Below are 26,224 nucleotides of genomic sequence, written 5' to 3'. Positions count from 1 at the left end.
GTGTAGGAGGGTTCCCTTTTCTCCATACCCTCTCCAGCATTTGTTGTTTGTAGATTTTTTTGATGATGGCCATTCTAACCAGTGTGAGGTGATACCTCATTGTAGTTTTGATTTACATTTCTCTAATAATTAGCGATGTTGAGCATCTTTTCATGTACCTGTTGGCCATTTGTATTTCTTCTTTGGAGAAATGTCTATTTAGGTCTCCTGCCCATTTTTTGATTGGATTAGAATGTACATTTAGAATATGTGTTTATAGCCCTTAATACTTTTTTTCTGAGAAGTATATCCCCAAATTGCAGAATTTTAAAAGTCATGGATCTTCTACCTTGGCGTTTTAACTTTCCTCCTAAAGTGCTAAGAGGAGCAGAACACCACAAAGCCAGACTGAGATGTTAGTTGCCTTTCGTGACTTTAGGCTCACACTCTTACTCATGAAATTGTTAGTTTAAAATGTGAAGAGACCGAACACCTATAATATTTCATTAAAAACTGGTATAGAGACTTCCGGGAAGATGGCGGAAGAGTAAGACGCGGAGATCACCTTCCTCCCCACAGATACACCAGAAATACATCTACGCGTGGAACAACTCCTACGGAGCACCTACTGAACGCTGGCAGAAGACCTCAGACCTCCCAAAAGGCAAGGAACCCCCCACGTACCTGGTTAGGGCAAAAGAAAAAACTAAACAGAGACAAAAGGATAGGGACGGGTCCTGCACCAGCGGGAGAGAGCTGTGAAGGAGGAAAAGTGTCCACACACTAGGAAGCCCCTTCGCGGGTGGAGACTTCGGGAGGCGGAGTGGGGGAGCTTGGGAGCCGTGGAGGAGAGCACAGCAACAGGGGTGCGGAGGGCAAAGCGGACAGATTCCAGCGCAGAGGATCGGGCCGACCAGAACTCGCCAGCCGAGAGGCTTGTCTGCTCGCCCGCCGGGGCGGGCGGGACTGGGAGCTGAGGCTCCGGCTTTTGTCGGAGCGCCGGGAGAGGACTGAGGTTGGCGGCGTGAACACAGCCTGCAGGGCGTTAGTGCACCGCGGCTAGCCGGGAGAGAGTCCGGGGAAAAGTCTGGACCTGCCGAAGAGGCAAGAGACTTTTACGTCCCTCTTTGTTTCCTGGTGCACGAGGAGAGGGGATTAAGAACGCTGCTTGAGAGAGCTCCAGGGACGGGCGCGAGCCGCGGCTAAAAGTGCGGAGCCCAGAGACAGACATGAGACGCTAAGGCCGCTGCTGCCGCCACCAGGAGGCCTGTGTGCGAACACAGGTCACTAGCCACACGCCCTTCCAGGGAGCCTGTGCAGCCCGCCACTGCCAGGGTCCCGGGATCCAGGGACAACTCCCCCGGGAGAACGCACGGCGCGCCTCAGGCTGCAACGTCACCCCGGCCTCTGCCGCTGCAGGCCCGCCCCACACTCCGTGACCCTCCCTACCCCCCGGCCTGAGTGAGCCAGAGCCTCCGAATCAGCGGCTCCTTTAACCCCGTCCTGTCTGAGCAAAGAACAGACGCCCTCCGGCGACCTACACGCACAGGCGGGGCCAAATCCAAAGCTGAGCCCCTGGGAGCTGTGAGAACAAAGAAGAGAAAGGGAAATCTCTCCCAGCAGCCTCAGAAGCAGCGGATTAAAGCTCCACAATCAACTTGATATACCCTGCATCTGTGGAATACCTGAATAGTCAACGAATCATCCCAAATTAAGGAGCCCTGTGGATGAAAGGCTCTTGGTGCTGCAGCCAGGAGTCAGTGCTGTGCCTCTGAGGTGGGAGAGCCAACTTCAGGACACTGGTCCACAAGAGGCCTCCCAGCTGCACATAATATCAAACAGCAAAAATCTCCGAGAGATCTCCATCTCAACGCCAGCACCCAGCTTCACTCAACGACCAGCAAGCTACAGTGCTGGACATCCTATGCCAAACAACTAGCAAGACAGGAACACAACCCCACCCATTAGCAGAGAGGCTGCCCAAAATCATAATAAGTCTACAGACACCCCAAAACACACCACCAGACGTGGACCTGCCCACCAGAAAGACAAGATCCAGCCTCATCCACCAGAACACAGGCACTAGTACCCTCCACCAGGAAGCCGACACAACCCACTGAACCAACCTTAGCCACTGGGGACAGACACAAAAAACAACAGGAACTACGAACCTGCAGCCTGCAAAAAAGGAGACCACAAACACAGTAAGATAAGCAAAATGAAAAGACAGAAAAACACACAGCAGATGAAGGAGCAAGATAAAAACCCACCAGACCTAACAAATGAAGAGGAAATAGTCTACCTGAAAAAGAATTCAGAATAATGATAGTAAGGTTGATCCGAAATCTTGGAGATAGAATGGACAATAGAATGGACAAAATGCAAGAATCAGTTAACAAGGACCTAGAAGAACTAAAGATGAAACAAGCAACGATGAACAACACAATAAATGAAATTAAAAGTACTCTAGATGGGATCAATAGCAGAATAACTGAGGCAGAAGAACGGATAAGTGACCTGGAAGATAAAATAGTGGAAATAACTACTGCAGAGCAGAATAAAGAAAAAAGAATGAAAAGAACTGAGGACAGTCTCAGAGACCTCTGGGACAACATTAAACGCACCAACATTCGAATTATAGGGGTTCCAGAAGAAGAAGAGAAAAAGAAAGGGACTGAGAAAATATTTGAAGAGATTATAGTTGAAAACTTCCCTAATATGGGAAAGGAAATAGTTAATCAAGTCCAGGAAGCACAGAGAGTCCCATACAGGATAAATCCAAGGAGAAATACGCCAAGACACATATTAATCAAACTGTCAAAAATTAAATACAAAGAAAACATATTAAAAGCAGCAAGGGAAAAACAACAAATAACACACAAGGGAATCCCCATAAGGTTAACAGCTGATCTTTCAGCAGAAACTCTGCAAGCCAGAAGGGAGTGGCAGGACATATTGAAAGTGTTGAAGGAGAAAAACCTGCAACCAAGATTACTCTACCCAGCAAGGATCTCATTCAGATTTGATGGAGAAATTAAAACCTTTACAGACAAGCAAAAGCTGAGAGAGTTCAGCACCACCAAACCAGCTCTACAACAACTGCTAAAGGAACTTCTCTAGGCAAGAAACACAAAAGAAGGAAAAGACCTACAATAACAAACCCAAAACAATTAAGAAAATGGGAATGGGAACACACATATCGATAATTACCTTAAATGTAAATGGACTAAATGCTCCCACCAAAAGACACAGATTGGCTGAATGGATACAAAAACAAGACCCATATATTTGCTGTCTACAAGAGACCCACTTCAGACCTAGAGACACATACAGACTGAAAGTAAGGGGATGGAAAAAGGTATTTCAGGCAAATGGAAACCAAAAGAAAGCTGGAGTAGCAATTCTCATATAAGTTATATATATATATATATATATATATATGTAGTTTGCTTGAGTGCAGTGTTTTTTGTTTTCTGTACTGAATTCATTAGCATGGGTCGGTATAAAATTTAGCATAGGTCAATATGTAATTTGTAAACTAATAAGGTCTTAAAAGTGAGGAATTAAGTCTTTTAAATTTAATTATTTATTGTAAAGAGCAGAATAGCATACATAAACAGGTGCCTAAGGAAAACTTGTATTCTAATATGGAACTCTCATGAACACCTTTTTTTTTTTTTTTTCTTCTAACGGTATGATAGTAGGCCATTTGATTATTTTTATGGCTTTAACTTTACAACAATGAAATATTCGTAAATTTTAAAAAGTATTTTTCTTTATTTGATGCGGGTGGGATACTGGAGAAATGAAAGGTCAAACGCCTATTGAGGAATCCATACTTGTCTATATATTGTGTACTTTTATTTCAAGAACTGATTTAAAATTCCTAAAAGGATGCTATAATAAGTTATTATGCCATTTTACAGACTGAATTAAGTGAATTTCAGGGAGGTATGAAACTTGCCTAAGGCTATCCAGCTACCAAGCGGTAGAAGTGAGAATTAAAACCAGGTATACCTATCGCCAAAAAAAAAAAGTAAAGGCATTAACCCTTTTTTGTCATATTATATCAAATGTCTCAATTTGCATTCGTGTCTGTATTGACTGTGCTTTTGCATGTGTGGTAGGGGAGGCACTGGTATGTATCTTCTTTGCCATATATAAGTTTTAATATAATTAATATTCATGATATTATTTCATGTAGATACATCTTCCTTTACCTTTAGAATATCAATTTTTGGTGTACTGATAAAAAATTATTACCCCATCTAAAAAAAAAAAAAAAAAAAAACTGGTATAAAGGGACTTCCCTGGTGGTGCAGTGCTTAAGAATCTGCCTGCCAATGCAGGGGACACGGGTTTGATCCCTGGCCCGGGAAGATCCCACGTGCTGCGGAGCAACGAAGCCTGTGTGTGTGCCACAACCACTGAGCCTGTGCTCTAGAGCCCGCGAGCCACGAGTGCTGAGCCCGCGTGCCACAACTACTCTAGCCTGTGCGCCTAGAGCCCGTGCACCGCAATGAGAAGCTTGCACACTGCAACGAAGAGTAGCGCCCGCTCGCCACAACTAGAAAAAGCCTGCGTGCAGCAATAAAGACCCAATGCAGCCAAATAAACCTGGTATTATTATGGAAACATAAAACACATAGCAAAACTCTTTGTACTTAATTATACCTATATTTTAGTTAAGAGAGGAGACTATTTTGACTGTTAGTGTTACAGGATGAAGTGTGATGGTCATAACAGTGAAGTATGTACATAAAAAATACATTGATTAATTTCCCTCATCAAGATAGGGCTAAGCATACAAAACAGCCCTCAAACTTCTTAAGGAGATCTTTGAAGAACAGTTTATCTATTGTGTTTGCCTTGTGCCTTGCTTCCTGGCTTAGTCATTTTTACTTTTTGTGAATTCTAGGGACCCAAGTTGTGGTGTCCTTTTTTTTTTTGTCTGCGCTGGGCCTTAGTTGCGGCAGGTGGGATCTTCACTGCAGCATGCGGACTTCTTAGTTGCAGCATGTGGACTCTTAGTTGCACCATGCACGTGGGATCTAGTTCACCGACCAGAGATCAAATCCGGGTCCCCTGCCTTGGGAGCTCTGAGTCTTACTCACTGGACCACCAGGGAAGTCCCCCAAGTTGTGATGCTTTTAGTGTTTGCGTCCAGAATGTAAGGTCACATTTTTTTTTTTTTTAAATGGAAACCATGGCTGCTATTTGGAGTTTAGTGAATTCAGTTTAAAGTTGAGGATCCTATCCTCACAGAAGTAGAATGAGGCAGTGGTTGAGGCAGTGGTTAAGTAGTTCTGCTTTTTTGGAAGACCTCAGATGGGATTATATGTGATATACACAACTTGCGGCGAGCAGGGGCTACTCTTAGTTCGGGTGTGTGGGCTTCTCATTGTGGTAGCTTCTCTTGTTGTGGAGCATGGGCTCTAGGCGCGTGGGTTTCAGGTAGTTGTGGCTCGCGGGCTCTAGAGCACAGACTCTGTAGTTGTGGCTCACGGGCTTAGTTGCTCCGCGGCATGTGGGATCTTCCCGGGCCAGGGATCGAACCCGAGTCCCCTGCATTGGCAGACAGGCAGATTCTTTTTTTTTTTTTTGGCTGCGTAGGGTTTTAGTAGTGGCACGCAGGCTTCTCTCTAGTCGCCGCACACAGGCTTAGTTGCCCCGCAGCACGTGAGATCTTAGTTATGCGATCAGGGATCGAACCCGCGTCCCCTGCATTGGAAGGCGGATTCTTTACTGCTGGACCACCGGGGAAGTCCCGGCAGGCAGATTCTTAACCACTGCGCCACCAGGGAAGTCCCATCCTTATTTTATAGATGAGGAAACATAAGCACAAGAGATGGGGTGACTTGCCTAAGGCAATAAACAATGGAATCGTCCCTGTATTGAAAGGGTATAATCTGTATATCATCTTTTGTGCCCTTGAGAATATTAGAATATTAAAAACTTTGATTGGGCTTCCCTGGTGGCTGAGTGGTTGAGAGTCCGCCTGCCGATGCAGGGGACACGGGTTTGTGCCCCGGTCTGGGAAGATGCCACATGCCGCGGAGCAGCTAGGCCCGTGAGCCATGGCCGCTGAGCCTGTGCGTCCGGAGCCTGTGCTCCGCAACGGGAGAGGCCACAACAGTGAGAGGCCCGCGTACAGCAAAAAAAAAAAAAAAAAAAAAAAAAAAACTTTGATTTTTCAGATGTCATCCTGAAAGTGTCATCTTTTAAGAACAGGTAGCTTGTATTTTATGACATAAACTGGATAGAGAAATGCAGCCCAGTTTGCCAGTGTACTAAAGTGGTCAGTTTAGAACAGTATTGCTCTCAGGATGTATACATTTTTGGTTTTTGTCATGCTTATGTAGGTTTTCAAAAGAGCTTTTCTTTACCAGACAAAATTAAGACTTAAAATACTTAAAGAATTATACATCTCTAAAAGCAAAATGGTAGACTTTTGTGTGTGTGTGTATTTGAAGTTCACCTGCAACAGCAGTTAAAATTTTGTCAGGTGTGAGCTTGTAGGGAAGTCTCCTTTTATTTGTTTGACTCTGATTTTATGGTTAAGAAAATTACTTCTTGGATAATATGAAAGTGAACTAGTAAAAACTGAAGTAAAAATTAAAAATTTTTTAAAATTTTATTTCTCCTTTTCCTCCAGAGGAGGGCGCTTGATGTTTACAGTAAAATTTTAGAGTTTTGTTTTGCTTTAATTACAGATTGGGAGTCCTCCTCTTGATCCTACGGAGCATTTTCTTCCTGAAGAAGAGAAACTTGCTGAACAAGAAAGATCAAAAAGGTGAGTAGGTCTAGAAATCAGCCCTCACAGGTATTTCCACATAGTGTATTTGAGATGATTGCTCAAAAAAAGCACAGTGCTTTCTTTTTCAAGGCACTCAAAGGTTATAGAATGTGGATTCTGGCATGGATTAAAACCTTCATTTGCCACTTCCTAGATAAGTTACCCTGTTCAAATCTGGGGCTCAGTTTCCTTATCTGTCAAATAGATACAAGTCATACCCAACTGAAGGGGTTGGTGGGAGTATCAGTATATTTGAAAGTTCCTTATAAATTGTAAATCGTTACACAAGTGTTTTTTCCTTCATAGATTTGAGAAGGTTTATACTCATAACCTATATTACCTGGCTCAAGTCTACCAGCACATGGAAATGTTTGAGAAGGCTGCCCATTATTGCCATAGTACCCTAAAACGCCAGCTTGAGCACAATGCCTACCATCCTATGGAGTGGGCTATTAATGCTGCTACCTTGTCACAATTTTACATCAATAAGGTAAGCTTCTCAAAGTAGTTATCTAACAGAGTTACCAATAGTGTGTATAAAAATAGAACCAAAAGTACCTTGAAAATGTCATCTTTTAAAAACAGGTAGCTTGTATTTTATGATGTAAACTGGATAGAAAAATGCAGCCCAGTTTGCCAGTGTACTAAAGTCTGTAGCTTTTTGTTGCAGTAATCCTTTTGAATCTTAAAATAATTTTATCATAATTTTATCATGTCCTACGTTGCCTAAGACCAGTTCTTTTTTGATACAGACAGGCTATCTCTATTTTAGTGAGATGTTATTTTAAATTGCAGATTTTATCTTGTAGGCTTAACTATCTTTATGCAGTGACTATGAGAATTTGTCTGAGGAAGTTGACTGTTAAATGTGGGCTTTGATAAAAGCATGTGATGCATTTCAGTTATTCTTTAGAATTAACTCCTTCATAGTACTTTTTCTATGTTGGGAATATCTCTGCTTAATTTCTGAGTTCCAGGTCGTTATACTTTTTCTGGAGTATTACACAGGGACAAATTTGAGCTTCTTAGTTGCTTTCAGAATTCAGAATCATGTTGGTATAGTCTTAATTGACCTTTTAAATTTTTTAGTCCTTAAGAGAATTTTTAATGCTAAAACACTTTAAAGCCACCTTTCCCAGCCAGATTTTCTATTAATTCTCAATTAGGTATCTCAGTGATAGAAATTACTTTTATTTGTATTTCTAATTCACAAGCCTCTCTGAACTTTTAGTAATTCTTTGCTTATCAGAGTTTCTTCTTAGATCTCTGTTTACCTGCTGCTGTATCCTTACTGGGCCTTTATCCTTTCTAAGTTTTTTTGCTAGTGCTGGTTCTATAAATGCGCCCTATGTTTAAAGTATTGTCCCATGGAATTTCATTCAGAAAAGCTATTAGCAGGAGAGAAAGGGCTGTGGTGACTGCAGCATCGCTTCTAGGACTTTGGTCTAAGATCAAGCGTGTAAGTAACGCTACTGCATCTATATCAGAGCATTCAGTTAAATCTAAATCTCATGAATCCATTTCATTGTGATCATCATCAAAGTGTTACCTGGTGCTTCTGCTTGTGGCACCTTTTTATGGTTTTTTTTAAAAAATAGCTTCCAGAGGCCCTTTGTTTTGTTTAGCAACTTTAAAATTACATATTCACTGTAATTTTAATTAACATTTAAAACTCCATGGATTCTAACAGTACTAAGATATCTAGATATTAAAGTGTAATTAAAAATTTTAAGTTGTTAAGCACTGCTTATGCTGAGCATGCAGTAAATTTCATGAGTACCTCCCCACTCTGTGCTTTTATTTTTTTACCAAAATGTTTTATAAGTTGTGTTATAACTAGCTAAGTTATACTGCAAAAAGAGATTTGATCCATGTTTTTAAAACATGCAATTGTCATTTATATCACTATCATCTTCATCTGGTTCCATGAGGTTTTGCTACTTAGTGAGTCCCTGCCTTGCAGGTGAAGTCCCACATTTACCAGCCACCTAGAGGGCACAGGGCACTCACTGTTTTCTAACAGTGGTTGCTTTCAGATAGCCAATCTGGACAAAGCTGAAGTGATAATGATGAGTAAGGGATTATAGAGCAACAATTAAAACTTCTTTATGTAAGCTGTAACTTTCTTTTGGTTTGAGGTTTAACACCAACATTTTGATCTATAAATACTGCTGGGCTAATACTACACATGGTGCCCAGCTGTTCTCAAGATGGCTTCTGAATTTGCAATAATGGGGAGATACGTTTAATGCTGAGATTTTAAAGTCGTAGTCAACCATTAAAAATCCTCTTAGCAAAAATCAGTGTTACTAATATGAAGTAGACATACTTAATGAGGGTGGCTTCCAACTAAGAGTTGGACTTGGTAATTCTGCTGAGTAGTCCTGTGACTTACATGACAAATGTAAAGCGCTAAAGTAACAAGGAGATGTTCTCAAAGTGTTTGAGAAGTTTACCGTGCCCCAGTTTGGATTATGAAGTCTTTAACTGTGTTGGTAAAGCAGTTCCATAGAGTTCATCTGTGGAAATCTGCTGACTTCAGAACTTGGTGGGAAGCCTCGTATTGTAAATTCCAAAGATTTTAGAAGACAGGAATCTCTATCAAAATTTATCCTGTTTGCCTTTGAATGGTAGGATGTAAAAGGGATCTCTAAACCTAAGAAAGATTAAATCTTCAAGTCCTCTGACAGAATGTAAATGGTCTAAAAATTGATCATGTGTGGAACTTTGGCTACTTAGCCTGCACCTAAAAGGACTGTGAGGTACTTTGAGTCTAGGATGATAGCCATTCTTGTATGCTGATTAAAAGTTAGCTCTCCTTCAGTAGTCAATCAGCAGTTGTTTTTCAGCCAGTTTGGATTAAGAGTTTGGGGGTATTGTTATTTTAATCTTTAAGGTAGTTTTTTCAACCAGATAATACTAAAATATATCTTATATACCTTCTTGTTTAGTTACTATACAGGGTCTCCTTAGTAGTGGTTTCTACCTGATTTTGTTAAGACTTTATTCTTGTTTATTTCCTCAACAGCAATGCTTTATGGAGGCCAGGCACTGTTTATCAGCTGCTAATGTCATTTTTGGTCAAACTGGAAAGATCCGAACCACAGAAGACAGTAAGTTTAGGTGTGCGTGTTTAATTACATAGCTTTTTAAAATTTTTATTTTAAAATCATGTTAAACTTTAGAAAATTCAAGAACAGAACAAAGAACTACCATACGCCCTTCTAAATTTACCAGTTTTTAGTATTTGCCTCATTTGTAGTCACATTTTTTCTTTCTGAACCATTTGAGAGAAGATTGCATACAGTAGGTTCCTTTACCCCCTAATACTTGTGTTTTTCCTAAAAATAAGAGTATTTTCTTATATTATAGAACAGGAAATATAATTGTTATACAATTCTTTCATCTATAATTCATATTTAGTAGCTGTCCCTGTAATGTCCTTTATAGCAATTTCTCTAGTACCAGAGTATCCAGTTCAAGGTTGTATTTAGTTGTCACATCTCTCTTTAAAATTTTTATTGGAATATAGTTGATATACAATGTTATGTTAGTTTCTGCTGTAGAGCAAAGTAAGTCAGTTATACATATATCCACTCTCTTAGATTTTTTCCCCATATAGGGCATTAGAGTATTGAGAAGAGTTCCCTGTGCTATACAGTAGCTCCTTATTAGTTAATCTGTTTTATATGTAGTAGTGTGTCTATGTCAATCCTAATCTCCTAATTCATCCCACCCCCTCCTTACCCCCCAGTAACTGTAAATTTGTAAATTTTCTACATCTGTAATGCTATTTCTGTTTTGTAAGTAAGTTCATTTGTACCATTTTCTTAGATTCCACATTCCACGTCTAAGCAACATCATGATATTTCTCTTTGACTTACTTTGCTCAGTACAACGATCTCTAGGTCCACCCATGTTGCTGCAGATGGCATTATTTTGTTCTTTTATGTCTGAGTAATACTCCGTTGTATACATGTACCACATCTTTTTTATCCGTTTTTCTGTTGATGGACGTTTAGGTTGCTTCCATGTCCTGGCTACTGTAAGTAGTGCTGCAATGAACACTGAGGTGCATGCATCATTTCGAATTATGGTTTTCTCTGGATATATGCCCAGGAGTGGGATTGCAGGATCATATGGTAGTTTCTGTATTTAGTTTTTTAAGGAACCTCCATACTATTCTCCACAGTAGTTGTCACATCTCTTTAGTCATCTTTAATCTGGAACAGTTCCTCAGCCTTTCATCACAGATATTTTTGAAAATATATAGGCCAGTTATTTCATAGATTTTTCCAATTGGTGTTTGCTGTTTCTTTACACTAATATTCACGTTATACATTTTTGGTTGGAGTACAATATGTGATATGTCCAAGTATCTAGTTTATAGTGTTTCATTTGGTTTTATAAATCACAGTTAACATGTATATTTGAGCACATCAAAACCACAATGAGCTATCACCTCACGCCTATTAGATTGACTATTATCAAAAAGACAAGAAATAACAAGTGTTGGTCAAGATGTGGAGAAAAGGGGACCCATGTGCACTGTGGTAGGATTGTAAATTGATGTAGCCACTATGAAAAACTGTTTGGAGGTTCCTCAAGAAATTAAAAATAGAGCTATGTATGATTTAGCAGTTCTACTTCTGGTACAGTCATCCCTTGGTATCCATGGGAGATTGGTTCCAGGGCCACCATGGATACCAAAAATCTATGGATGCTACAGTCCCTTATATAAAATGTCATAGTATTTGCATATAACCAATGCACATCCTCTTGTATGCATTAAATCATCTCTAGAGTATACTTATAATACCAAATACAGTGTAAATGCTATGTAAATAATGGGCAGCACATGGCAAATTCAAATTTTGCTTTTTGGAACTTTGTTTTTTTTTAATTTTTTTGGCCACACTGCACAGCAAGTGGGATCTTCGTTCCCCAATCAGGGATCAAACCCATGCCTCTTGCGTTGGAAGTACGGAGTCTTAACCACTGGACTGCCAGGATGTCCCTTAAAATTTTATTTTATATTGGAATATAGTTGATTAACAATGTTATGTTAGTTTCAGGCGTACAGCAAAGTGATTCAGTTATACATATACATGTATCCTTTATTCAAATTCCTTTTCCCATTTAGGTTGTTACAGAGTATTGAGCAGAGTTCCCTGTCCTTGTAGTTAGCCTGTTTTAAATATCAGTGTGTACATGTCACTCCCAATCTGTCACCCTCCCCGCCCCCCCATAACCATAAGTTCCTTCTCTGTGAGTCTGCTCTCACTGTTGTGGCCTCTCCTGTTGCAGAGCACAGGCTCCGGACGCGCAGGCCCAGCAGCCATGGCTCACGGGCCCAGCCGCTCCGCAGCATGTGGGATCTTCCCAGACCAGGGCACGAACCCGTGTTCCCTGCATCGGCAGGCGGACTCTTAACCACTGTGCCACTAGGGAAGCCCTGTATCATTTTTTAAGCTGTATTATATGATATTTGTCTTTCTCCATCTGACTTCCTTCACTTAGTATGATAATCTCCAGGTCCATCCATGTTGCTGCAAATAGCATTATTTCATTCTTTTTAATGGCTGGGTAATATTCCATTGTATATATGCACCTCTTCTTTATCCATTCATCTGTCCAATACTAAGACTTTTAAAATGCTTCAAGTAGCTAACTAATGAGAACCCACTGTATAGCACAGGGAACTCTACTCAGTGCTCTGTGGTGACCTAAATGGGAAGGAAATCTAAGAATGGATATATATTATACATATGACTGATTCCCTTTGCTGTACAGCAAGAAACTAACAACATTGTAAAGCAACTGTATTCCAATAAAAAAAATTTAAAACTGAAAATGGATTAAAGACCTAAATAAGATTGGATACTATAAAACTCTTAGAGGAAAATACAGGCAGAACACTTTTGACATAAATCACTGCAAGATCTTTTTCAATCCAAATCCTTGGGTAATGGAAATAAAAAAACAAGAATAAACAAATGGGACCTAATTAAACTCAAAAGCTTTGCACAGCAAATGAAACCATAAACAAAAAGACAACCCACAGAATGAGAGAAAACGTTTGCAAATGACACCACAGACAAGGGATTAATCTCCAAAATTTACAAACAGCTCATGTGGCTCAACAACAGAAAAAAACAACCCAGAAGACCTAAACAGACATTTCTCCAAAGAAGACATACAGATAGCCAACAGGCACATGAAAAGATGCTCAGCATTGCTAAGTATTAGAAATGCAAATCAAAACTACAATGAGGTATCACCTCACACCAGTCAGAATGGCCATCATCAAAAAGTCTACAAATAAAAATCGTGGTTCAAAAGGATACATGCACCCCAGTGTTCACTGCAGTGCTGTTTACAATAGCAAAGACATGGAAGCACCCTAAATGTTCATCAACAGATGAATGGATAAAGAAGATGTGGTACATATATACAATGGAATATTACCCAGCCATTAAAAAGAATGAAATAATGCCATTTGCAGCAACATGGATTGACCTGGAGATTATCATGCTAAGTGAAGTCAGTCAGATGGAGAAAGACAAATATCATATCACTTATATGCAGAATCTAAAAAAGATGATACAAATGAACTTTTTTACAAAACAAACAGACTAAGAGAGATCAAAGTTATGGTTACCGGGGGAGGGGTGCTGGGGAGGGATAGATTGGGAGTTTGGTATGGACATGTACACACTGCTATATTTAAAAGAGATTACCTACAGGGACTTCCCTAGTGCTCCAGTGGTTAAGCTGCCTTCTAATGCAGGGGGTGCAGGTTCGATCCCTTGTTCGGGAACTAAGATCCAACATGCCATGGGGCATGCCATGGGGCAACTAAGCCTGTTTGCTCTAGAGCCCGCCCGCCACAACTAGAAAGCAGCCCTGTGCACCTCAACAAGAGATCCTGCAGGCTACAACGAAGATCCCATGTGCCACAACTAAGACCCAATGCAGCCAAATAAATATTTTTTTAAAAATTAAAGAGGACCTACTCGGTAGCACAGGGAACTCTGCTCAATAGTCTGTAATAACCTGATAGTTATAGTAAGGGACGCAGCCTAGCCCAAACCTGTCTTTTCCAGCTCGTTTGTCACAAAAGCAGTTATTTAAAAATCTGACACCCACCCCCTATCCCCATCTTACCACTTTGGTTTGATTCTCTACTGGGATATTTCAGTTCATTTGGTAGGGGACCAAAGTTCTGTCCCCCACCAAAACTAAGTTCTCAGTTTTGGGTTTTTTGGTTTTGTTTTGTTTTTTTACAGTGTTGAGAAGGGGCTCTTGTCATGTTGGTTTCTAGTGTGTGAGATGCTGTCTGCTGTGCTTTTTTTTTTTTTTATTTTTTGACTAACTGTATGGAAAGTTGTTAGTAAAGCCTTTGTCATAGGATGGATTTAAAAAAAAAATCTAATAACCTAAATGGGAAAAGAATTTGAAAAAGGATACAAGTATATCCTATGTATAACTGAATCACTCTGCTGTGCACCTGAAACTAACACAACCTTGTTAATTAACTATACTCCAATATAAAATAAACAAACATTCAAAAAAATAAATAAGATCAGTAATATGTCCACCAGGACCTCTGAGCACATTTTAGTAAGGTATACCATCCAGTAACTTTTGCTTCCAAACCTTAAGTCAGTTACCCAGATCCATAAGCTATTTCTGAAAAGGAAAGATCAAGGACTTCATATGTAAGTGCAGGTTCCAAAATAGTCAATCCTCATTATTTGTAGATTCCATATTTATTTATTTATTTTTTTGCAGTACGCAGGCCTCTCACTGTTGTGGGCTCTCCCGCTGCGGAGCACAGGCTCCGGACGCGCAGGCTCAGCGGCCATGGCTCAGGGGCCTAGCCACTCCGCAGCATGTGGGATCCTCCCGGACTGGGGCACGAACCCGTGTCCCTTGCATGGGCAGGCAGACTCTCAACCACTGTGCCACCAGGGAAGCCCTGTATATTCCATATTTTTGAATTTGCCTACTTGGCACAATTTACTCATAACCCCCAAAATCAGTACTCGAGGCACTTGTGTGGTCATTTGCAGACAGCAGAGGATTTGAGGCACCTGAGGTGCACATTACCAGCTGAGGTTAAACAAGGTAATGATCCACCTTCTTGTTTCAGCTCTCATACTATAAACACGTATCCTTTTTGTGGTCTAAGTTACTCAGTGCCACATTTTTCACATTTTTTTTTTGCATTTTGTTGGCGATTTCATTGTTTAAAATGGCCCCCAAGTGTAGTGCTGAAGTGGTATCTAATGTTCCTAAGCACATGAAGGCTGGGATGTGCCCTCTGGAGAAAATACTGTGCTAGTTAAGCTTCATTTAGGCACAAGATTGGCCATGAGTTCAATGTTAATGTCAATGTTAATGAGTCAATTATATATTAAATAAGGTGTCTTTAAACAGAAACACATTAAAATAAGGTTATATATTGATCAGTTGATGAAAATATTGTGACCAGAAGCTCATCAGAACGTAACCCTGTATTTTCCCTAGGAGTGATGTTTTAGCATTCCCAAATTCACTGTTCACAGCAGCTTTATAGAACATAACTACCAGGAACAATGAGAATCAGCTATACATTGTTTCCTTATAAGAGAATCCAGGTACAAAGTTTTACTGTTGGGATTAAAAACCACTTTTTCTATGGAACTGAATGTTCACCTGAAGGAGACAATCCAACTGATTGGTGACTTACATCAGTGTTGTGCTTCTATGTTGCTTCCATGTTGCTTGGGAGGTGAGCGACTTGATTCTTTCCCTGTAGAGCTGGGCGGTGCCTGCTGTACTTGGCATTTGTGTCACACCCATGTTGAGGGAAAAAGGAAGATTATAAAGGCAGAGCAAAGTACACAGATTAATGGCAATACTGCATTAAATCTAACATGACGACTGAAAATGTTACTTCATGTTACAAAGGATTTTTAAATACTAGTGAAAACCAAAATAATTTAAACCATGAAAAATTAAAAAATTGTTCTTTGCAAAAATAAATTCCTTCCACAGATGTAACAGTATTTTGGTAAAACTGGACGTGGGACTCATTACAAAATGAAATATTTGACCCTTCATTAAATCACCCCCATCATTCCAAACATTGTTTTGGGGGATGCTTTCCACTCAGGACCGCTTTTAATTTATGAAAAATCCATTTCAATTTGGATTCTACTAAATTGGAATTTGACAGATTAATTAGGAGCTGTGCTAACCTTCACCTTGTTCAACACTATTTCTTCATTTACAGAGACCATAGCATAGGCGAGGTGGTAAAAGCAAGTGCTTCAACATTAGAGGAAACTGCTTTCAACAAGCTACCTCTTAAGAACCCGTGTATAGATTCGGGGTTGCCGGGGGGATGGTGTTGGGGAGGGTTGGATTGGGAGTTTGGGACTAGCAGATGCAATCTATTATATATAGAATGGATAAACAGCAAGGTCCTATTGTAACTGTATTCAACATCCTGTAATAAACCATAATGGAAAAGAAAAAAAAGAATCCAAGTAGACATGAATTATGGAATTCTTATCCTAAAGTATTCTAAAAACCTGTATGAGCAATCCTTTTATTAATCTAATTTGATTAATAATGGTATTAATCACCCACATATACCTGTTCTAAGGTCTAAGAAATTGTTTTGGGGTGCCACTAACTGTGTCCATATAAGATGGTGAACTTAATTGGTAAATGTGTGTTCTGACTACTCCACTGACTGGCTGTTCCCCCATGTCTTCCTCCCTCTCCTCTGGCCTCCCTGTTTCCTGAGAACACAACACTATTGAAATTAGGTCAGTTAATAACCCTACAGTGATCTGTAGAGTTGCAAATCTCACTTTAAATCAAAAGCTAGGAATGATTAAGCTTAGTGAAGAAGGCCTGTCAAAATAGACGAAAAGATACTCCCTCTTGCGCAGGTTAGCCAAGTTATGAATGCAAAGGAAAAGTTCTTGAAGGAAATTGAAAGTGCTACTCCAGTCAACACATGAATGATAAGAAAGCAAAACAGCCTTATTGCTGATGTGGAGAAAGTTTTAGTGGTCTGGATAGAAGATTAAACAAGTCACAACATTCCCTTAAACCAAAACCTAATCCAGAGAAAGGCCCTTTCTTCATTTCTGTGGAGGCTGAGAGAGGCGAGAAAGCTGCCGAAGAGAAGTTTGAAGCTAGCAGAGGTTGGTTCATGAGATTTAAGAAGCTGTCTGCATAACGTAAAAGTGCAAGGTGAAGCAGCAAATTATCCAGAAGATCTAGCTAAGATCATTAACGAAGGTGGCTACACTAAACTGATATTCAGTGTGGATGAAACAGCCTTCTACTGGAAGGAAATGCCATCCAGAACTTTCATAGCTAGAGAGAAGTCAGTGCCTGGCTTCAAAGCTTCAAAGGACAGGCTGACTCTTTTGTTAGGGGCTAGTGCAGCTGGTGACTTTTAACTTGAAGCTAATGCTCATTTACTACTTTGAAAATCCTAGGGCCCGAAAGAATTGTGCTAATTATGCTTTATGCTAGTTATGCTACCTGTGCTTTGTAAATGGAAAAACAAAACCTGGATGACAACACATCTGTTTACAACATGGTTTACTGAATATTTTAAGCCCACTGTTAAGACCTACTGTTCAAAAAAAAAAATTCCTTTCAAAAGATTACTGCTCATTGACAATGTACCTGGGTCATCCAAGAGCTCTGATGGAGATAACAGTGCAATTAATGTTGTTTTCACGTTTGCTAATACAACATCCATTCTGCAGCACATGGATCAAGGAGTAATTTCGACTTTCAAGTCTTACTGTTTGAAGAAAAAAATCATAAGGCTATCACTGCCATAGATGTGATTCCTCTGATGGATCTGGGCAAAGTCAATTGAAAATCTTCTGCAAAGGATTCACTATTCTAGATGCTATTAAGAACATTCATGATTCATGGGAAGAGGTCAAAATATCAACATTAACAGGAGTTTGGAAGAAGCTGACTCCAGCCCTCAGGGATGATTTTGAGGGGTTTAAGACTTCAGTGGAGGAAGTAACTGCAGATGCGGTAGAAATAGTGTGAGAACTAAAAGTCGAGCCTGAAGATGTGACTGAAATGCTGCAATCTCATAAAATTTTGACAGATGAGGATGAGCAAAGAGAATGGTTTCCTGAGATGGAATCTACTCCTGGTGAAGATGCTGTGAAGATTCTTGAAATGACAACAAAGGAGTTAGAATAGTACATAAACTTAGTTGATGAAATAGTGGCAGGGTTTGAGAGGATGGACTCCAATTTTGAAAGAAGTTCTGCGTTGGGTGAAATGCTGTCAAACAGCATTGCACGCTACAGAGAAATTGTTCATGAAAGGAGGAGTCCATCAGCACAGCACACGTCACCGCTGTCTTGTTTTAAGAGATTGCCACGGCCCCCCCATCCTTCAGCAACCACCACCCTGATCGGTCAGCAGCCACCAGCACTGAGGCGGGACTGTCCACCAGCAAAAAAGTTTATGACTCTCTGAAGCCTCAGATGATGGTTAGCATTTTTTAGCAATAAAGTATTTTTTAATTAAGATGTGTACATTTTTAAGACGTGATGCTATTGCACACTTAATAGACTACAGTATAGTGCAAACATAACTTTTATATGCTATGGAAAACAGAAAATTCGTGTAACTCACTTTATCACAGTGGTCTGGAATCAGTCCTGCAATATCTCTGAGGTATGCCTGTATTCAAAATTTAATATACATGGTGACCTTAGTTTTTACCTATAGGTAATACATAAGAAAACACTAGAAAGAAATATGCAAATAATAGTGAGTACCTCTGCGTGGTAGGAATTTTTTTTCCCCCACTGCTTCAGTGAGGACTTGTTACTTTTATAATGGGGGGGGTAAGTAATACAAAAAAGAATGCAGTACACAATGAAAATTCCAATTGTGACCCTTAACTTACACAAATCATGTATCATTTTAGCTACTGAAGCTGAAGGAGATGTGCCAGAGCTTTATCACCAAAGAAAAGGGGAAATAGCAAGATGCTGGATCAAATACTGTTTGACTCTCATGCAGAATGCCCAACTTTCCATGCAGGTAATACAGTCAAAAGTGGTCTTTTCTTTCTTAAATAGCAGGATGTTAAGTAAAAGCTTAAAATGGGGAGTATGCTCATTGGGCTCACTGCATGTGTATTATTCAAGGCATGCAGAATGCTCATATGTATTTGTTTCTTGTTCTCCCCCATCTCAGCCTTTTCAAATCTTACTCATCAATCGAGGCCATCTCACATAACACCTCTTCCTTCAAGACTTCCCTTTGGATAGAGCATAAGCTCCATGAGAGGGAGTCTTCATCGTATTTGTATCATATACTAATCTCCAGACACAACAGGTTCTCAAAAATTATTTTAAATTTATTTTTGGCTGCGTTGTCTTTGTTGCTGCACAAGGGCTTTCTCTAGTTGTGGGGAGCACGGGCTTCTCACTGCTGTGGCTTCTCTTGTTGTGGAGCACGGGCTCTAGGTGTGCGGGCTTCAGTAGTTGTGGCTCATGGGCTCTAGAGCACAGGCTCAGTAGTTGTGGCACACGGGCTTAGTTGCTCCGCGGCATGTGGGATCTTCCTGGACCAGGGATCAAACCCGTGTCCCCTGCGTTGGCAGGTGGATTCTTAACCACCAGGGAAGCCCCTCTCAAAAATTACTGAATGTATAATTCTTCATCCCCTACAGATATCTTCTCCCTCCTTTAAATTCCATAGAACCCTACCTAAGTCACTTGACTTTGTATTATCCCTGTTATCCCTATTCATATTCTTATCTTATTCCTTTTCCTCTTTTTAGACTATAAGCAACTTGATGGCAGGAAGTCTTACTAATCTTTACATACTTTATGGAGTAAATATATATTTAATAAAAATATAAGTATAAACGTATCTGCAAACAGCCCTGCTAGTTTGTAGCTGTGGATTCATGGCAGTTAACTTCTCTTTGCCTCAATTTCCTCACAAGTAAGATGGGGGTAATAATAGTACTTAATAGTGTTGCTGTGAGAGTTAAATGTGTATAAAGGGCTCAGAAAAGTGCCTGAGACATAACCAAGTCCTCAGTAAGTTAACTATCATCATTGGTGTTGTTATTACTGATCCATACCTAATGGATTCTAGTTCCTAACCACTACAGAGGAAAATAAATCATTTGGATGCACCATACTAAGTGTAGATACATTGGAGACTTTCCTGAAGGAGTTATGTTGCTTTTCTATTTACATGCATTAAAGTATAATCAGTTTTAGTCAATATAGAACCTTGTGAAACTACTAAAACAAAATAAAAGCAAACAAGCCACAAACTCCTGGAAGCATGGGTCTTTCAAAGATGAGAGCACTTCAGAGGTAGAGGGTAAAGATGAGGCATGTTTGGAAAAGAAAGGAAGTGGGGAGTAAAACTAGGGAGCTTTATGTCTAGAGAAGTTGCCAGGAAAATCTGTCAGCTTTCTTCTCAGAAAGCAGCCTAGAAAGCATGTAAACAAACAAGCAGCCAGGAAGCACATTAAGTAAACAAGATTTAGAGACTTATGGCCTGCATTTGAAGTAATTATGTCAAGCAAAACACCCTGTGTCATTTAACTCTTACCCTTCCTTTAGTTGATGTTTTCCAGACTGGACACTCGAGTTTATCACCTGGTTACTTTAAACTCAAATAGTTGCCATGCTACTAAATTACTCAGATTTTCTTAATCTGGCTTTGTTACTTTAACTTTATCCTTTGATGATCTGTTTACCTGAAAAGCCTTCTTTAATTCAAGTTTAATAACATACAAATTTAAGTATTTCTGCCAGCTCTATGGTAGTCATTGTACTATGATGAACAAAATTAGACGGTGTTTTTTTTTTTTTACTTCGTATGAAAGTGCAATTTTAGTAAGTTCCACAAAGGAGAGATACATGATAAGAGAAGTCATAGTAGCAGGAAGTAACATCTGAACGAAGCTCTGGGAATGAGAAAGCATAGCATTCCAAGGAGCTGAAGCTGCACGTTTAAAAATTCTATGGTGGGGGCTTCCCTGGTGGCGCAGTGGTTGAGAATCTGCCTGCTAATGCAGGGGGACACGGGTTCGAGCCCTGGTCTGGGAGGATCCCACATGCCGCGGAGCAACTAGGCCCGAGAGCCACAACTACTGAGCCTGCGCATCTGGAGCCTGTGCTCCGCAACAAGAGAGGTTGCGATAGTGAGAGGCCCACGCACCGTGATGAAGAGTGGCCCCCGCTTGCCACAACTAGAGAAAGCCCTCACACAGAAACGAAGACGCAACACAGCAAAAATAAATTAATTAATAAACTCCTACCCCCACCATCAAAAAAAAAAATAATTCTATGGCATAGGGAGCATGGTGTTAGAAGGGATGGAACAAAGGCCTGTGAGGCTAGAGCAGAGTGAGAGCACATGTGATAAACGATAGAGTTAGAAAGGGATAGAACAGGGACCTCCCTGCTGGCACAGTGGTTAAGAATCCACCTGCCAATGCAGGGAACACGGGTGCAAGCCCTGGTCCGGGAAGATCCCACATGCCGCGGAGCAACTAATCCTGTGCGCCACAAGAACTGAGCCTGCGCTCTAGAGCCCATGCTCGGCAACAAGAGAAGTCACCGCAATGAAGACCCAACGCAGCCAAAAATTAATTAATTTTAAAAAAAGGATGGGATAGAACAAGCAGGGCCTTCAATGAATGGAAGCCTTGGAGAGTTTTTGGACTCATCACTTATGTAGCAGAATGGAGAATGAATTGAGGGAAAGCAAGAGTGGATGGGGGAAATTAGAAGACCATTGGAACAGTGGAGGTGAGATGTGAAAGGAGCTTGGTCTAGGGTGGTGGCAAAAGATGGTGGAAAAGAATGCATTCAGGAGGTATTTAGGGGGCAAAATGTAAAGGACCTGGTGATGGATTGGAAGTGTGGGGTAAAGGGGAGAGGAGAGGAACATCTCAAGGGTGATTCCTCGACTGCTGGCTGTCCAGATCGATGGAGTGTCCTTCACTAAACTACTACTAGAATAGGAATGTGTTTGCTGAAGAGTAAGAGTTCCATTGTGGACATGTTGAGGATCAGGTGTCTGAGTCTTCTGAGAGAAGATGTTGTGTGGGGAGCTGTAGTTATGGGTCTGGAGCTTGAGAAGAGGTCCAGGTCGTACCTGTAGATTTGTGAGTCCTCCTCCCATGGATGGCAGTTGCAACCGTGGGTATGGATGGAGTCACCTGTGTAGAGCAGTGCTGTCCAACAGAAATAAAATTACATATGTGGCTGGTATTCCACGTTTTCTAGTGGTTACACTAGAAAAGGAAAAAAGCAGGTGAAATTTATATTTCTTAGCCTAGAATATAAAAAGAAATAATCATTTCTATTTGTCATCAATACTAAAGAGTTGAGCTATTTTAAATTTTGTACTAAGTCTTGGAAATTGGGTATGTATCATTTTACACCGATGACATCTCAGTTTGGACATTTCAGATGCTCAATAGCCATCCACACGCAGCAAATGGCTACTGTTTTGAACAATGCAGATCTAGAGAGACAACTTCAAATGAAGAGAAGGCCTTGGGGCTGTCCACTGAGGGGTCTGATGTTTAATTTTCTTGTCTAGGAAGAAGAGAATGAGCTTAGCCTTTTTTTTTTTTAACCATCTTAGTTTTTTTTTTTTGGTCCCAGGAGGTGGGGGAGATAACTTTAACTATGAGTAGATTTAACTCTCTTTATTTTAGTATCTTTGAGACTTAGAGCATTTCTCTGTAATATATTTCAGTAAATAACTTAGCATAAACATGTTGTTAATTTTAATTGCATTGCTATACAATATTTTTAGGATGTAGATTTCAATCTTACTCTAATGTTAAAATACTACTAATAATGTATTAGATGTATATAATGTTTCACAGCTCTTACAGTTTTCATATGCATTTATCTTACCTTAAAAAGAGTAACTATAAATGAGTTAGTGCCCCAAAGAGGAAATAAGCAGTTTTACTTTTTCCTAGTTTCTTTCATTTTTAATATAAGTGGAATATAATTAGAAAGAAGTCTAAAAACATGTGATTATATCACCTCCCTAAACCAGGCTGGGAAGAGGGTTTTCTTATCTTTACTCTTAAGTTTGCTGTAGTATTGACAGCAGGAGACCAGTGTCTGTCCTCAACCATAATTTATTTTTTTCTTTCAGGACAACATAGGGGAGCTTGATCTTGATAAACAATCTGAACTTAGAGCTTTAAGGAAGAAAGAACTAGATGAGGAAGAAAGTGTTAGGAAAAAAGCTGTGCAGTTTGGAACCGGCGAACTGTGTGATGCCATCTCTGCAGTGGAAGAGAAAGTGAGCTATTTGAGACCTTCAGATTTTGAAGAAGCCAGAGAGCTTTTCTTAATGGGTCAACACTATGTTTTTGAGGCAAAAGAGTTCTTTCAGATTGATGGTTATGTCACTGACCATATTGAAGTTGTCCAGGACCACAGTGCTCTGTTTAAGGTGCTTGCATTCTTTGAAACTGACATGGAGAGAAGGTGCAAGATGCATAAACGCAGAATAGCTATGCTAGAGCCCCTAATTGTGGACCTGAATCCACAGTATTATTTGTTGGTCAACAGACAGATTCAGTTTGAAGTTGCACATGCTTATTATGATATGATGGATTTGAAGATTGCCATAGCTGACAAGCTGAGGGATCCTGATTCACACATCGTGAAAAAAATAAATAGTCTTAATAAGTCAGCATTGAAGTACTACCAGCTCTTCTTAGACTCCCTGAGAGACCCAAATAAAGTATTTCCTGAGCATATAGGGGAAGATGTTCTTCGCCCTGCCATGTTAGCTAAGTTTCGAGTTGCCCGTCTCTATGGCAAAATCATCACTGCAGATCCCAAGAAAGAGCTAGAAAATTTGGCAACATCACTGGAACATTACAAATTTATTGTTGATTACTGTGAGAAGCACCCTGAAGCTGCCCAGGAAATAGAAGTTGAACTAGAACTTAGCAAAGAGATGGTCAGTCTTCTTCCAACAAAAATGGAGAGGTTCAGAACCAAGATGTCCCTGACTTAATAATCCTTGTTTTTAATGACAGAAAATGTGCACTAATGGATTTTTTCCCCCTTATTCAAACAGGCCCAATTCCATTATGATGTCTACCTTCATAGCCAGATGAGTGCTGTTTGAACTTGAAATAGACCAATTGAGTTTTTGCTAGGACCTTAATCAACAATAATTTATACCTAACTATGTAAATAAATTGCCTTGTTAAAGTGACATGTGATTGGTATTTAGATTGCTCGTTTCCTATTTAAATATAAACCTTTTCTGCCTCATTTTCTAAAAGTAGGTTCTTTGTTGGCTAATACTTGATGGATTCATTATAAAGGAAAAATGCTGGGTAATATACCTGGTGGGCAAGCTGTTACTGTATTAAAGTTGAAAAAATAACTTCTTGTAGTTATTCTTCCCAAAATATTTGCTTTCCTAAATTCCCAAAGAAATCTTTCCCTTCTGGAATATTAAAAAAACTAAGTTATGTTGTAAAATATTGTAGTTTGTTTCATTATAGAGGAAGAAGGCCATGTTGGAAATATAATAAATTGACTTGCTTCACTAATAAAAGCTTCCATTTATTCTTTTGTCTTCTTGTAAGAGTTGGTTTATTTTCGATACTTCAAAGGGTATTAGCTTATTTGAAGCCAGAGAAGAATATTTCTTTGGTAACATTGTATAACATTAAAACATTCATTGAATACACTTTTTGAAATACTACTATGTTCCAGAAAAATTTTATTGACTGCAGTTTCTCAGAGGATCCTAGTATATCTATTAAGCTTTAAGCACTGTTGAAAAGATATGCAAATAACAGTTAGTATATGTCATTTTAAGTGGTTGCAGAATTGAAATGAAGTCAGAATTGAAATGAAGTCGCTATCCAGTGCAAAAATCAAGATCAGTTGTAAAATTTGATACAGAGAATAGCTTTGTATGTTGACCTAGTCCTAAGCCTTCCAAAGCCAAGTCTAAGATTCGGTAACATGTATGTATGTGTGGTAAATACCTTGCTTTTCCTTTGAGATCAGTTTGCCAGGAAAAGAAGGTCTTTGAGTATAACAGCAGTGTGTAATTCACTCAATATTTAATATTTATTAAATGTCTTCTGTGGATCGGGCACTGTTCTCGGTTTTCTAGGCTTAGAGGATACAATAATGAGCAAGATCAGCAAGATCCTATTCTCATGGAGCAGATCAATAGATAAGAGGATTTCAAGTCATGAATGCTATTAAGAAAGGAACCAGAATCCGAGGTTTCATGGGAAGTGGTGCGACAGTGATCTGAAAGGCCGCTGAAAAGGTGGAAAGTGACAGTGAGCCGAGAACTAAACGGCCAGAAAGGGGCAGCAAAGTAAAGATTCTTAGGTAGAGTGTTCCAGAGAATGCTAGGCCCTCAGGCTGGCTCCAGCTTAGGAAGGAGTTTTGCATTTTAGAAGATGGGAAAGGCCAGTGTGGCTGGAGCAGATGAGGTGGGAGTAGAATGGGGTGGGGCAGGAGTAGGGAGTCCAGATGGACAGGGCTTTGTAGATTGTAGCGAGAAGGGAGAGGCACCAAAGGGGAAGCATGGAGACAAGCTCTATTAGGATTAATCCGAATGGTTTGGACCAGGGTCATCAAGTAGGGATGGAGAGAAGTGGATAAGTTCATTATGTGCTTTGGGAGTAGAATCACAGGACATGCCAGAGGATTACGTGGAAGGCATGAAGGGGAAAGGAGAATCAAGAACCATATGAAGTTGGAGTATGCAGGTGAAGCACATTTCTATGAGGGAGATGTGGGGTTAGAATTAAGAGTTCTATTCAGGTCATACTGAGTTTAGGATATTAAGATGCTTGAGATGGGATGATTGCTAACACCCCCCTTTAATCAAACTTTAAAAGGAAAGTGAAGAGGGTCAAGAGGCAAAGAGGGGAGGGAGGTTTGGGGGTAGTGAGATGGACTGATTCTAGAACAAGTCCCCCTGTTATGAGCCTTTCTTGATATAGCCATTTTGCTCTCAACCTTAGTCAACCTCATAACTTCATTTTAAAGTCGCTCATTAGCTTGCTTAACCAATACTGATCTCTTTCTCTATGCTGCTCACTGTGCTAAGCTCTAGAATATGGTCTATAAGGCACAGCCTCTTAAATCCTGATAGCTTTTCCTCTTCCCAACTGTGTTATTCAACTTGAGTTCAAGAGATAAAATTCAAGTGTAACAGGCATTAGTCTTAAAACCAATCTTTATCCTAATAACCATCAACATACTTTGCTATTTGTCATTTGCTATCTATAGTGACTTTTCATATTTTAAAACACTGTCTTTAGTTAACAGCAGAAAATCTCACTGGCTGCTTTGCGTCCTGCACTGTATTCATGTAGCCTGTTCCACAAACTGCTTT

At 40.0% G+C, this 26,224-nt stretch overlaps 1 protein-coding gene across 2 annotated transcripts in view; it reads left to right on the top strand.

Annotated features, from left to right (window-relative positions):
- KIFBP (kinesin family binding protein) overlaps positions 1 to 24,425 on the top strand; it is a 45,301-nt gene extending 20,876 nt beyond the window's left edge. Inside the window, exons 3-7 of one of the 2 annotated variants that reach the window (XM_030862425.2) lie at positions 6,693 to 6,772; positions 7,082 to 7,265; positions 9,804 to 9,900; positions 18,756 to 18,871; positions 22,985 to 24,425. In XM_030862425.2, the coding sequence (XP_030718285.1) occupies positions 6,693 to 6,772; positions 7,082 to 7,265; positions 9,804 to 9,900; positions 18,756 to 18,871; positions 22,985 to 23,860 (1,353 nt within the window). In that variant the 3' untranslated portion in view covers positions 23,861 to 24,425. The remainder of the gene's footprint in view (positions 1 to 6,692; positions 6,773 to 7,081; positions 7,266 to 9,803; positions 9,901 to 18,755; positions 18,872 to 22,984) is intronic. The other variant, XM_030862426.3, reaches the window with a different exon arrangement.
- The last annotated feature ends 1,799 nt before the right edge of the window (positions 24,426 to 26,224 follow it).

This window comes from Globicephala melas, chromosome 16 (genome assembly GCF_963455315.2).
Source record: "Globicephala melas chromosome 16, mGloMel1.2, whole genome shotgun sequence".
NCBI lineage: Eukaryota > Metazoa > Chordata > Mammalia > Artiodactyla > Delphinidae > Globicephala > Globicephala melas.
This window is presented reverse-complemented; position numbering and strand designations above follow the sequence as displayed.